Here is a 12297-nt window from a genome sequence, read left to right as displayed (position 1 = left end):
CTTTCAGATCTTGAACCTCAGGGAGATGTTGAGGACCAATTTGATCCCGTAGACACTTGACACCCTGGACCTTTGGACTACATTCTATTTATGCGGTGGCCAAGTGTGAAGAAATGTGAATGATTTCATAAATCAGCAGTGTTAGAACAATGTTGCTGGAGTATTTATTCCCAAGGCAAAGAAGAAACATGAATGTTTACATAATCAAAGAATCATAAAGCCTTTGAAAGAGTATCAGCCGTAAATGGAAATCTTATGCGTTAAGTCCATATTTGTGGGTAATATTGGGATTTAAACTGGACCAGTCAGACACGTTACAGTAGAGATGCATGTCATTTTCATGAGAGGCTTGTGTCATAAATGATATTTTATTTTTCATATTATTTTAAAGGCCATTCTATATTTAATGTTATTTTTTTAATAGGTTTGTTTGAAGACTTTTGTACATAGCGTAAATATTCTCTAAAATATTGTCATCTCTACACTCTACTGGTGGTGAGATTTTTGTTTTGCCCCAAAAGTTGGTGCTTAGCTGGAGCTTTCATTTTCTTGTCTGCGAAACTTTCCTAAATTGCTCCATAATTTTAATTTCATCAAAAGTGGAATCCGTGCAAATGAGGATTATGTGTTGCTTGTCCTTCATGTATGCATCATTGTCAATGGTGGGCATTGCAACAGAAAATGACAGTGTCATGATGAAGGTACTTTGGGAAGTAACTGGTGTTCTCACGTGGAAACACAGCTGCCATATTGTGTCTTCTTCAAAGATCTATGCAAACTCAGGCATTGCAACTTTGAATTTGCAACTGGAATTCAATAAATTATTTCACGTTTCACCTTCTTTGTCACCTTTTTGAGGGTTTCTTCAGTTCACACAAATTATTTGGATTTCATTAATTGACTTCACTTTTTATTTGCGTTATAAAATGAATGAATAAATAAATAAAATTATTGTCACATGAAAGAATCAATCTTGCTGTAACTGGTCCACACAGCCACATCGGTGTCTTTTGCTGTGGTGCTGGTAACACGTTACTTGAAAATGCACACAATTTGGAGTAACGACTAGCATTACTTTCTCTAATCAAGCAATCAGACTATGACTGTTCTTCAAATATCACAAAACGATGCTATGTAGAATGTATTTACTTCTACGTGCAGTTAATGACAAATTGACAATACAATACTGTACTGTAAGCAGCACCTTTCACCACCACAAGTGGCTGCAGTTAACCGCCTGCAGGATGCAGCAGTGAGAAAGAATTGACAAGACAAATAAAGAGAAGGGTCTTGCTGCAGACCATGGGCGAGTGGAGCTCTACCGGAACCACGTGACCTCCAATTCCGTCTTACTTTTTTTTATATATTTTTTTTACTAAACCTAAACGAAACTATAACACTAAACATAACCATAATCTTACCTCAAACTAACATTAAATAGTATTATTTGTATTTTTGAATATATCTTGCTGTTTTTGTTGTTGTGTGTTTTTGTTTTCTTGAGAGAGCTCAGTATTGTTCATTCGGTTCATTGTCGTGGGGGGAGCAGGGGCTGTGGACTGGTGGGGTGCCTGGCGGGCCTGCAGTGCCCCGTCCTGCTGCGTTGGGTTGGGGGCGCGGGCCGTGTTGGGGTGGGGGGCGCTCCTGCTCTTGGGTTTGCTCTCCGGCCGGTGGCCCCTGCCGGGCCCGGGGGTTGTCCCTTGGCGCTGCCGTGGCCTGGGGGGCCCTGAGGTGTTGCGCTTGCTCTGTCCTGGCCGGGGTCGACGGCTCCCCTCTTTGGTGGAGATTTTCATGCATGCCAGATCCACCACACCAGCATCTATCGAAACTCAAACACAATCTGCTTCTTCCTCTGGTCGTTGAATCGGTGGAGGCTGACGTCTGTGGATCTCACTCTGCTTCATCTATCCTTCCTTTCTTTCCTCAGTCTCTCCTTTGGTCTCTTGAGGTCTCCCTAATTTGTTGGAATTTCTGGGGTTGGTGAAGGACTCTGGTTGGTGGCCTGGTGGGTGGTGTCTGGTCGGTGCTGGATTTCACTTTCCTTTCTTTTCTTTGGTCCTTCCTCGGGTCTCCTGACGGCCTCTCAACTCTGGCTGGATTCTGAACCTACATTTATTTTTTATTTTTTAAAAAGAGCAATGATGATATGTCAAATTGGTAAAATTACCTAATGAACAATACTGAGCTCTCCAAAGAGAGAGAGAGAAAAAAAAGGAACGCGCAACCGAGGGGCACAAGGATGGAAGCGCAAGTAACGGAACGCGGCCCACACGTCTCAAACCGGAAACAAAGCAAAAAAGAAGTCCCGCCTCCTCCATGGCATATACCCCATAGCAATATGATCGTGTTGTTTACGATTGTATATATATACTTATGTCCATTTTTGTCTTCTTCTTTTTATTTTATTTTATTGTTTACATTTTTATGTTTATGGGATTGCAGACATGTCAAAAACAATAAAGCACACACACACACACACACACACACAAAATGCACATAAGTGTTTTTCACAAGACAGCAACGAAATGCTACTCTTTAACAATGCACGTCCAATTAGGTGGCAACGCTTGTGTCATTTTTGTGTTAAATAGTCTTGTCGGTATCTGCTGAATGCATCTATTAAAGTTGTAATCTAACTGAGTTATTTTAAAAATCAAGTAATCAGTAAAGTAAGTAAGTGCAATTGTAACCAAATTATTTATTTTTTGGCAACTGTGGCAACACTGCTGTTCTGGCCTACTCTTATCAAAAGCCAATACACACACAAACACACACACACTTATACCTATAACTGTGTACCGAGGACCCTCAATAGAAATGATGTGACACTTGAGGGAAACAGACAGTTTTAATTGCAAGCGCCCTCTCCCGCTGAGCACAATTAGTCCGACTAGCATGTCACTTCCTGCAGGGATTCATTTATAAAGATGATGATTGGCTGAGGGATGAAACACCCCCGCCTTTTCTCGCAGCAGCGGGTCACAGCTAGGGGGCAGTAAAGAGACAACTCAGCCCCGCCGAAAGACCTAATTATGTTTTTGACACCTCGTGTTGATTATCTCAACCTTTTCAAACATTTTCTCTCTGATTAAAGCTTGATTAGTTTATTCACCCTGATAAAAATGGATCTCGTCTCACCTACAGTAATGTGATATAATTACCATTTGCACATGAAGCATCTGGTCAACATTAAATGTGTTACTTGTTGCCCTCAATGTTGATAGCCAGGTCTCCACTCCAGGGACCGACGGTGGCTTATGTAGTTAAATGTTGCTCTCATTGAGGCGCTTGCTTCAGGCAAAGAAAGGTCAACATCAATGATTAATGAGTGGGAAAATGTCACCAGCTGGGGAGGCCGTAGAAAGACATTTTAAGGGTGGTCTTTTCCATCCAACATTTTAGACAATGCTGAAAACATATGGCAGCATAATTTGAAAAATAAATCATCACCTTGCTGGACAGTTTTCTTTCAAATTGTTTATGGTTTAAAGAGACCGCTCTTGACCTATCAGCTCCATCAATGATCAATGAGGAGCGGAGAGTCCATTGAACGGGCTCCATCTGAGTTCAGAGGAGAAGCCCTAATTAGAGAGCGTAATGGATGCCCTTATGAAAATATATTTAATGAACTGATGTCACTGGGGGATCATCCGCTGATTTATAATGCAGATAGTGCCTCGTCCACAGACTTGACCATTAAGGTACACTCGTTAGAGAGATTACTTTATTATAACTTACACATACATGAATGCAAAAATAACACAACTGGAATCACAAACCTACACAAGCACAAACCACTGGCATTTAAGAGAGAGGGTGAAACAACAGACAGCAAACTAACTATTAAGGAAATTTGAAGCAGGATATAAACCCGGGTACAATGAACACCAGCCCTTTCTCTTGACCACTGGACTACTTCTGCAACAGAAGAATTTGTGACATTGTATATAATTAAAGTGAATATCTCAGTATATACTGAAAGCTAAACATTTAATAATTTCAGTGAAATTATAATGCATTTCCTGATTGGGATACTGGCCATGGATATACAGTATTTGCAGTGTACAGTTGGAGGTGGAATTCGACCCCCCGACCTCCTGGTGCCTGGGCAATGCAGCAAGTGCGCCACTGAGCAGGATCACATAGCTGATAATGATGATCAGTTGTATGTAGGGAAGTGGGCATGCAAAGTGGGATTTAAGAAAAAGTTCAATGTCAGTCCCATTGAAAATAAATGGTGGGAAAAGTTGATATTTAACGTTAAATTGTGCCAATACTGTAAATAATGTGGAATCAGATGATATATTCCCAAGATGGCGGGAATTTTTGAAGCAAGTTGAAATTTGAACGGTGTAAATTGGATGTAATATGTAGGAGTTTTTGCACATCAAAACTTTCAATGTCTATCTCATTGAAAATGAATGGGAAAAAAGTTGATATTAGACGTTAAATTATGAGAAAGCTGTAAGTAATGTGAAATCAGACGATATTTTCCCAAAATGGCGGGAATTTTTGAAGCGTTGAAATTTGAACGGTGTAAATCGGAAGTAATATGTGGGAGTTATCACATGGCAATACATATATACATACATATATATACATATATAATAATAAAGAATCCCAGCAATCCCACAATTACATACTAGTTCTATTGTACAGTCAGTTAAGCTCTGATTCAAAGTTTATATTTACTGAATTGATATCTTTGAAAAAAACTAAGTTGAGTTAAACAGGACCTGGTTTGAATAATTGTGGGCTTAACTATCTACAATCCATACACTTGACATTTTTCAAATAAACAATGAATGTCTTACATAGATAGCACAACAGTACATTTAGTTGTCTCCAAAAGATCAAGACAGAAATATACGGAACCCCAGTGAACTTGCAGTGCAGTCCAATTCATGAAGAGAATGACAACGTCGCAGAGATCATTGCTGGTTAATTTATCTCCTGGTGGTACTGATGCTCCCACGGCACCGGATCATTTTCATCCAAATGTGAGCCGGACTCCCTCTCGTGCCAGAACTGCTCCACGTCGGGCAAGACGAGGCCGTCTTTGTCGACGTCGCCTCCTCTGGCTGCGGCGTGCTCCAGTTGGGCATCTCCACTGGTTTCCGGCTCGGCACCGGGTGATCCGAGGTTCCTCTCGGCCCACTGCTGGCCGGACGTCTCCGGTCTGGGACAGGGCGACTGGAGCGAAGTGGGTTTGTGAGGTCCGGGTTTGGGCTTGGAAGGAGGCTGCTTGCGCAGGGTGAGGCGCCTCCACAAGCCGCGGTAGCCTTCTCGGAACTCTTCGGAGAGGGAGAGCACGATGAGAGGGTTGACGAGCGACAGAGACAAGGTGAGCATCTGAGCCGAGAGGGCGATGAGAAGAGGAGGGGACGAGACGACGCTCTGCGATCTCCCGTCTAGCGAGTGGCACTCCCAAACCCACACCACCCACTGTGGCAGCCAGAGGATGGCAGTGGCCACGGTGAGATTGAAGAGCATTAAGGTGAGCTTCCTGGACCTGATCTGCGTGCGCAGATTCTGAGTCTTACTGGAGCGGCGCTGACATTGGCCGTAAGCCTTCCAGAAGTACATGAGGGAAAAGCTGAGGGGGGCACAATAAACTCCCAGCGGGTAAGCCTTTATGTACACAGACATGAAGTCCCATGCTTCAGGGGGGACCTGCAGCACGCACATGAGCCCGTGGAGCCCCCGTTGCAGCCTGGCAAAGAGCCAGTGAGGGACGGGGACGGCGCAAGCCGACAGCCAGATGAAGAACAGCGCCAGCAGGATGGAACCCAGGTGGATGCTCACCTGCTTGGTCGGGTTGGACACGTAGCGGTAGCAGGCTTTGGCCATGACGGCCACCGAGAAGCTCTTGGCCGCCATGCACGCGTGAAGGAACCAGTCGGACGTCTTGCACACGAGCCAGCCCAGCGTCCAGCTGGCCTTGGAGTAGGAGGCGGCCCGGAAAGGCACGCTGAAGAGCAGCACCAGGCCGTCGGTGAACATCAGGTTGAGGATGAGGGAGTTGATGAGGGACAGTTTGCCCTTGTGGGCGATGGACAACAAGATGGTCACGGCGGTTACGTTACAAGCCAAGCCCAAGATGCAAATGATGCCCAGGACCGCCGGCACCAGAACCCTCAGCTCGCCGGGGTCCAAATGTTGAAAGGAGCTGCCGTCGTTGAAGGACCACTTGCTTAGGGAGCTGTTCATCACCGTCGAATTGTTCACAGACAGTTTGTTCATGTCTCAAAAAATTGAAAATAATGGCAATAATGGCAAAACTAAAACAAAGGAAATGATTTCCCCTCTAATTTATTTAGATATTTTCAAATAAAACCCATTGAATGCCGTATCAATCATCAGTCTGTGATCTCAGGGGAGCGGTTGTCTGTCTGTGGATTTATTCCAAGACACGACTGCAGCTTGGGCGGCGACTTATAAAGAAGCTGTTTGATTGACAGCTGGGGTGCCCAGCTGACAAAAGGCGGTAGACACGGATCTCACGGGGCCAATTAAGGAGCCCACACAGAGATAGGGACCATTTCGCAATACGTACCATATAGTAGTGAGGGTTATTTTTGCACTAAATCAATCTTATTTCAGTGTTACAGTATTTCTATTTCAAGACAAAACAAATGGAATGCCAGAATGCTGCGCAATCATCTTGTTAGTTTTTATTATTATTATTATTATTATTATTTTTTAATATTTATGATATTTGATTCATATTTGATTTTTTTTTTTTTTAAGGAATTCATTGTGTTTTTTATCCCCTAATTTACTTATAGGCTGCACTAATAGGAGACACTTAAATTTTGTTGTACATCTGTTTGTATAATGACAATAAATCTATCTATCTATCTATCTATCTATCTATCTATCTATCTATCTATCTATCTATCTATCTATCTAACATTTACTAACATAAAAAAACTGATCAGAATAAAATGCTATTAGTATAATAAAAATAAAGGTTAGAAACAGCGTAAATAATAACATAAGTGGGAAAGGTTAGAAACATAAGTGTGGCCGGGGGGCTTGTTGTCACATGGCTAAGTTTTCATCTTGCGTAACATTTCCTAGCTAGAACAAAATGTTAGCTAACGCCTACCAAAACAACATGAACTGTCTCTGACCTATGGTTATGCAGCAGATACGAGCCCCGGCAATAATATTAATGTTATTGAGTGGTAGAAGATATTTGCCACATAGCCTTGTTTAAGTAAGGTATGACAACTTCAAGCTTACGTCACAGGTCAAACTCGGTGAATACAAGCTCTCCGCTCATTGAATAGCATTGGACTTTGGATAGTTGCAATTTGATTTTTGAGGATTATTTTGATTTCACAACGTGATGAAATGTCATTTGACTACTATAACCATTTGTTTGCAGAGGCAGAAGTATGATATGGACAGAAATTGGACATAATTGGTCTATAACGTTGGATGAATGATCTGGTTGTTTTGAAAGTGCTGTCTCTAGTACTGAGGGAATTTGTTCGTCAAGTTTTGTTTGACATACTGTAAATTGATCTTTTGGCTGTTTCTACATTTCAGGACTAGTTGAAGTTTCCAGGATGCTTTCGTTTTGGGTGATTCTATTTGATCTAGAATTTTTGTTTAAAGAAGGAAAGACAAGTATTTGTGTCTTGAATCCAGTGCATGTTGCATAATATTTTGTTAGTTTGCTCAGTGGCTATTCCATTAATGTTTTTTTTAAGCGCAAATGATAAACATGTAAACGAGTAAGAAAAAAAATAAAGCAATAATTTTGTCCTTGTTTTGTTGTTGCAAAATCCATTGTGACCATTAGTGAGAAACATGTCACATCTTCACAAGTATACTGCATATTATCAACATTTACCACCTTTCACCATGCCGAAGAGACACCATTTTTCACTTCACTTTTTACACTTAATTTCATCCTTGTTCACATTTCTATTTTATTAGGATTATAATTGAATTTATAATTGAGCCATCCATTTTCCAAACCGCTTGTCCCTCATAAGTGTCACGGGGGTGCTGGAGCCTATCCCAGCTGTCTTGGTGAAGTAGACGAGGCCACCTGAACTGGTTGCCAGCCAATCACAGGGCACATAGATGAACAACCATTCACTCACAAACGTAACATAGCGCTTTGTCCACATGGGGGCACCCTCACTCTAAATACTACTTGATAGAAATAGAAACACATTTTTGGTTTGAACTCACTCTAAATACTACTTGATAGAAATAGAAACCCAGATTTGGTTTGAACTTGCACATCTTTATTACCTTTTTTAATCAAAGAAAAGTCCAGTAAGCATAAAGACTGCATGGTCATTCTTATTATTACATTCTGAGCTATAAAAGTTTCACAATTCAAGGTTGTACTGTTTAAAGGAAGCATATGTACAGTATGAATTCCCTGATTTGACAGAGTTTGCTTAGACCTTTTTATTTAGTGCTTACCTCAGAGGACGCTTAAAACCAAAATTCCGACAGGTGCTAAAATCCAACCTGCAAGACCACATTCCACCAACGAGCATGGACAATCAATCTGAGAGAAAAACATGATTTAAGAGCAACTATCACCTCACACAATGCTTCAGAGGGTCTGTAGAAGTTCAATTATCAAAATGTCATTAGCTTTCGTCCAGTGCATGCAACCAGCATACAGCTGTTATTTGTCTCTTACACACAGACACTGGACTCCTGCTTCCCCAAGTAAAAGCAAGCAGGTGGCCACACAAACACACACACACGCTGCCCGAAGCCTCGCAAGTTTCAAAACTCAGGCGCCTACAAACAGCCTGATTTCATCAAGACAAAAAAAATGGGCTGTGAAATGTGTCCTATATTTCTTGATTCTTGTGTTGTTGTTTTTTGTTTGTTTGTTTGTTTTTGGGGGGGGGGGGGCATATTCTCCTTTATGCGGAAATTTCAAATTTATTTTGCTTTGTACATTTTTCCAACAGGGTTCTTGCAGGAATCATTAAGTTAAATTTGAGACCTTTTTTTATAGACTTTTTTTTTTTTTAGACCATTATAAGAAATTTTTCAGACCAACTTCGCTTCCAGCCAAGTTAGCTTTGGACACAGGGAACTCTTAAGATTCAACGCTTGTCCTCCCTCACACGACATGAAGATTAAATTAACACTTCTTGCGGCATCTACAAAATAAAAGCACATACATATTCCAGCTGTCAGGACAGCTTTATTGTGAAACAACAGTGCATGCAGCTGTCCACATTTGACATTTTTGCCTGTCAAAAAGTGCAGACATCGCACGCATGTTGTTTCTTTTCTCAGAATGGACAGAGCAGATGTAAATTATAAGACTTGGGTCAATAAAATTTTAGACCTGGGATGAAAATATGGGTGTTTCTTAAGACATTTAAGGCCTTTTAAGTTTCTGAATTTAAGACTTTTGAAGACTTTTTATTTTAGACCCCGCTATAACCTTGTTCCAAATTGGTGCTTTTCATTTTTAAGCAGGGATATGAGGTGGCTTTCCAACATCTTTGTAAACTGACCTCTCATTGCCAACAGGCGCATTAGTGTACTCGCATTGTACACGTTGTAGTGTGAAAGCAGCTGACGTCATCATCAATCATTGCTTCACCTTAAAACATTTTTTGTTCATAAGAGACAGATGGGAAAGAAAACAAAAGCACTAAGTTTAGACATTTACACTCCTGACTCACCCCAACCCCCCACCCCGAACCCCCACACACCAAAAGAAGGCACCACAGCAGCTAAACACACTCATCAATCAGTATTAAATAAAACCATTACAAAGAGCCTCATTCACATCACAGACTAAAGTAGAAAGACTGACCACGTGTCACAGGCAGAAAACAGTTTCTTCTCCTGCCCATTGAATTTGCAGCAGCAGGTTGTGCCATCAAATGATGCCTCACTTGCACCGCGGCAAATTGATAGAGAGGGGGCGCTCTTGTTACATGACAAGTCCTCATTTGGTCATTGTGTTCCCCCTCTTTTGTGTCTTGCTACATCTCGCTGCTCATGCAGCTGTAATCTTGTTGCGCAGGATTCCCTTCTGTCCGTGTGCGCATGGCTAAAGAAATTAAATGATCGCAAACCCTTGTCATGATTCCAGAGTTGTACGTCCACTTCCAGGAAAATGCTGCACATTCTCAGTGCAAATCAGGATAGCAGCAACAAGCCCCAGGAGGTGCTGGATGTACATCAGGATTCCATACTGTTTCCATAAACACACCCCGATGCGCCGCACGTGTCTGCACGCTTTAGTTGACCTTATCTTGGAAGATGTAAAGGTTATTAGTGGCTGCTACGGCAATGATGTTCTCGTGCGGGTGCCACGTCGTGTGAAGGATTTTCTTGCTGAAGTCTAAGCTGTCCACGCTGATCTCATCCTTTCTGCGTTTGCCACCCACACACACCTGCAAAACAGCACCAGCCATCAGGAGGAGGAGTTTTGCAACCTTTATAAACATCAAGCGGCCACAACATTGTGTGAATATGTATTGTTTCAAAGCATATGAGTAGGGACGGGCGAGTACCGATACCAGGAATCGGGGCGATACCAGGCCGCATTTCATGGTATCGGTACTAGCGGCGGAATATCAATACTGGTATCGGTCCCCGCTCTTGTGGCCATTTTTTTGGGTCAGGAACTGTCAGAAAGACTGGGGGGAACGAAAGTTTTGTTCCGTCTCGTTCGTTTCCTGTGTGTCTCCTTATGAGATAACACTTGTTTATTTTATTACTTCCGGCAGCGCCATTTCGAGGTGCGTTGCTGAGAATAAGTAACTACTCTTGTTTTGAGTAATATCACCTATATCTGTGGTTCAATGTGTGCTATTTATGTTTGTAACTCACGTAACTTCGCAGTGTTTAATTGCCTCATTAACGTCGTAGAGCTGCGGTGCTAAAAATAGAGCGGTACCGTTTACGGCCCTGTAGACACTAATTATAGCTCTTATACATACTATATTATATTTGTAATGAACGGAGAACAGGAAACGGAAATACAGAGCAGCCTTCCAAATTAAAAGCATGGATTTCAAAACAAAATATAATTATACATCACACACTAAAAAGCTTGAGGAATTCTTAACATGGTAGATATAAGAGCTATTGAATTTAATTGAATTCCTTGCACTTCACTATATTCCTTAAAGATTGAGACTTTTTTTTTCTGGCCACTGGATTATTTGGTTCATCTTAATTATGGATTTAAAAAAAAAAACATTTTATTGTGTGCTCTATACAAAATTATTTTCAAAAAAAATATGATTGATGTTAAATTCATTAAATTTTAAGGACATTTGCTGATGTCATTTAAAAAAAAAAGATCTGTCATTGTTTTTTGGGGGGGAGTACTAATGGTATCGTCACTTGGTATCGGTGAGTACTGAAGATTTGCGTATCGGTCTCAAAAAAGTGTTATCGAACATCCCTACATATGAGTACGTATGTGGTGTTGCTTGCACCTTGCGGGGCTTGAGAATGGCTCGAGGCTTGCTGTTTTCTCTGGATGCTTCCAGCGTGACATCTCGTTTGGTGTTCCGGTCAAACATTCGGAAGAAGTTGTTGTAGGAGCCGGTCATGATGACGCTGAGTAGGGAGTGTTAGTGGGAATTACAGTCTGATGGGAGGTGAACGTATGGATGAATGGATGGACTCTCACCTGTCTGATCCGTTCCAGACACACTCAAATTTGTCAAAGATGCAGTCGTTCTCATAGAGGGAGCAAAGTTTGCCCCGCAAGTAGTCATGAACCTAGAAAATAAACACAAATTGCAATGTTATGAATATCGAATATCAAAGCACACTTGGTTTTTCCCATTCGAGTCAGAACGTGTCATAGCATATTGTCGTCAGAGGAATGTTTGGATAGGATGTCACATGCTACGTACGAACTACATTTGAGCAGACGCATGAAAATAGTCATGTGTGTGTGTGTGTTGATATTTGGCTGATTGATGGCTTACTGTTGGCCGAATTTCTGTTAAACTGCTGTTGGTGTAGCATGATTGAACTAGTAAACTTTCTGTTAGACGAAATAACAGATTGGTCCACAAATGTGTTTTGAAGACTTTGAAAGTTTTTTGAGTTTTCAAAGAGTCTTTTAAAAGCTTGTACAGTATGTATCCAACTAGAATTCAATTTAGAGCCTTGTGAACATGTTAATGACCTGTACCTAAAAGAAGAGCAAGTTTTGCCTCACTAGTATTTTTGTGTCCATGTCAACTTGTTGAATTATGTCCAAGAGGACAACCAAGCACTCATAAACTGCACGTCCACAAGCTCGACTCTGGGTAATCCCTA

At 41.5% G+C, this 12297-nt stretch overlaps 3 protein-coding genes across 4 annotated transcripts in view; 1 reads left to right on the top strand and 2 right to left on the bottom strand.

Annotated features, from left to right (window-relative positions):
* Window positions 1-830, top strand: part of adam19b (ADAM metallopeptidase domain 19b) — a 34585-nt gene extending 33755 nt beyond the window's left edge. The window contains exon 23 of the mRNA XM_077578729.1: window positions 8-830. Coding sequence (XP_077434855.1) covers window positions 8-14 — 7 coding nt within the window. The 3' untranslated portion in view covers window positions 15-830. The remainder of the gene's footprint in view (window positions 1-7) is intronic.
* Window positions 831-3887: 3057 nt separating this feature from the next.
* gpr151 (G protein-coupled receptor 151) lies at window positions 3888-6354 on the bottom strand. Its single transcript, XM_077578236.1, has one exon. It carries the CDS (start codon window positions 6241-6243, stop codon window positions 4942-4944), a length of 1302 nt encoding a protein of 433 aa, XP_077434362.1. The 5' UTR covers window positions 6244-6354; the 3' UTR covers window positions 3888-4941.
* Window positions 6355-8245: 1891 nt separating this feature from the next.
* Window positions 8246-12297, bottom strand: part of ppp2r2ba (protein phosphatase 2, regulatory subunit B, beta a) — a 63101-nt gene continuing 59049 nt past the window's right edge. For both annotated transcript variants that reach the window (XM_077578234.1, XM_077578235.1), the window contains exons 8-10: window positions 11657-11748; window positions 11460-11583; window positions 8246-10406 (exon numbers count right to left, since the gene is read on the bottom strand). In XM_077578234.1, the coding sequence (XP_077434360.1) occupies window positions 10251-10406; window positions 11460-11583; window positions 11657-11748 (372 nt within the window). In that variant the 3' untranslated portion in view covers window positions 8246-10250. The remainder of the gene's footprint in view (window positions 10407-11459; window positions 11584-11656; window positions 11749-12297) is intronic.

Source organism: Vanacampus margaritifer, chromosome 10 (genome assembly GCF_051991255.1).
Source record: "Vanacampus margaritifer isolate UIUO_Vmar chromosome 10, RoL_Vmar_1.0, whole genome shotgun sequence".
Taxonomy (NCBI): Eukaryota; Metazoa; Chordata; class Actinopteri; order Syngnathiformes; family Syngnathidae; genus Vanacampus; species Vanacampus margaritifer.
The sequence above is the reverse complement of the archived record's forward strand: the minus strand, read 5'-3'. Positions and strand labels throughout refer to the sequence as shown.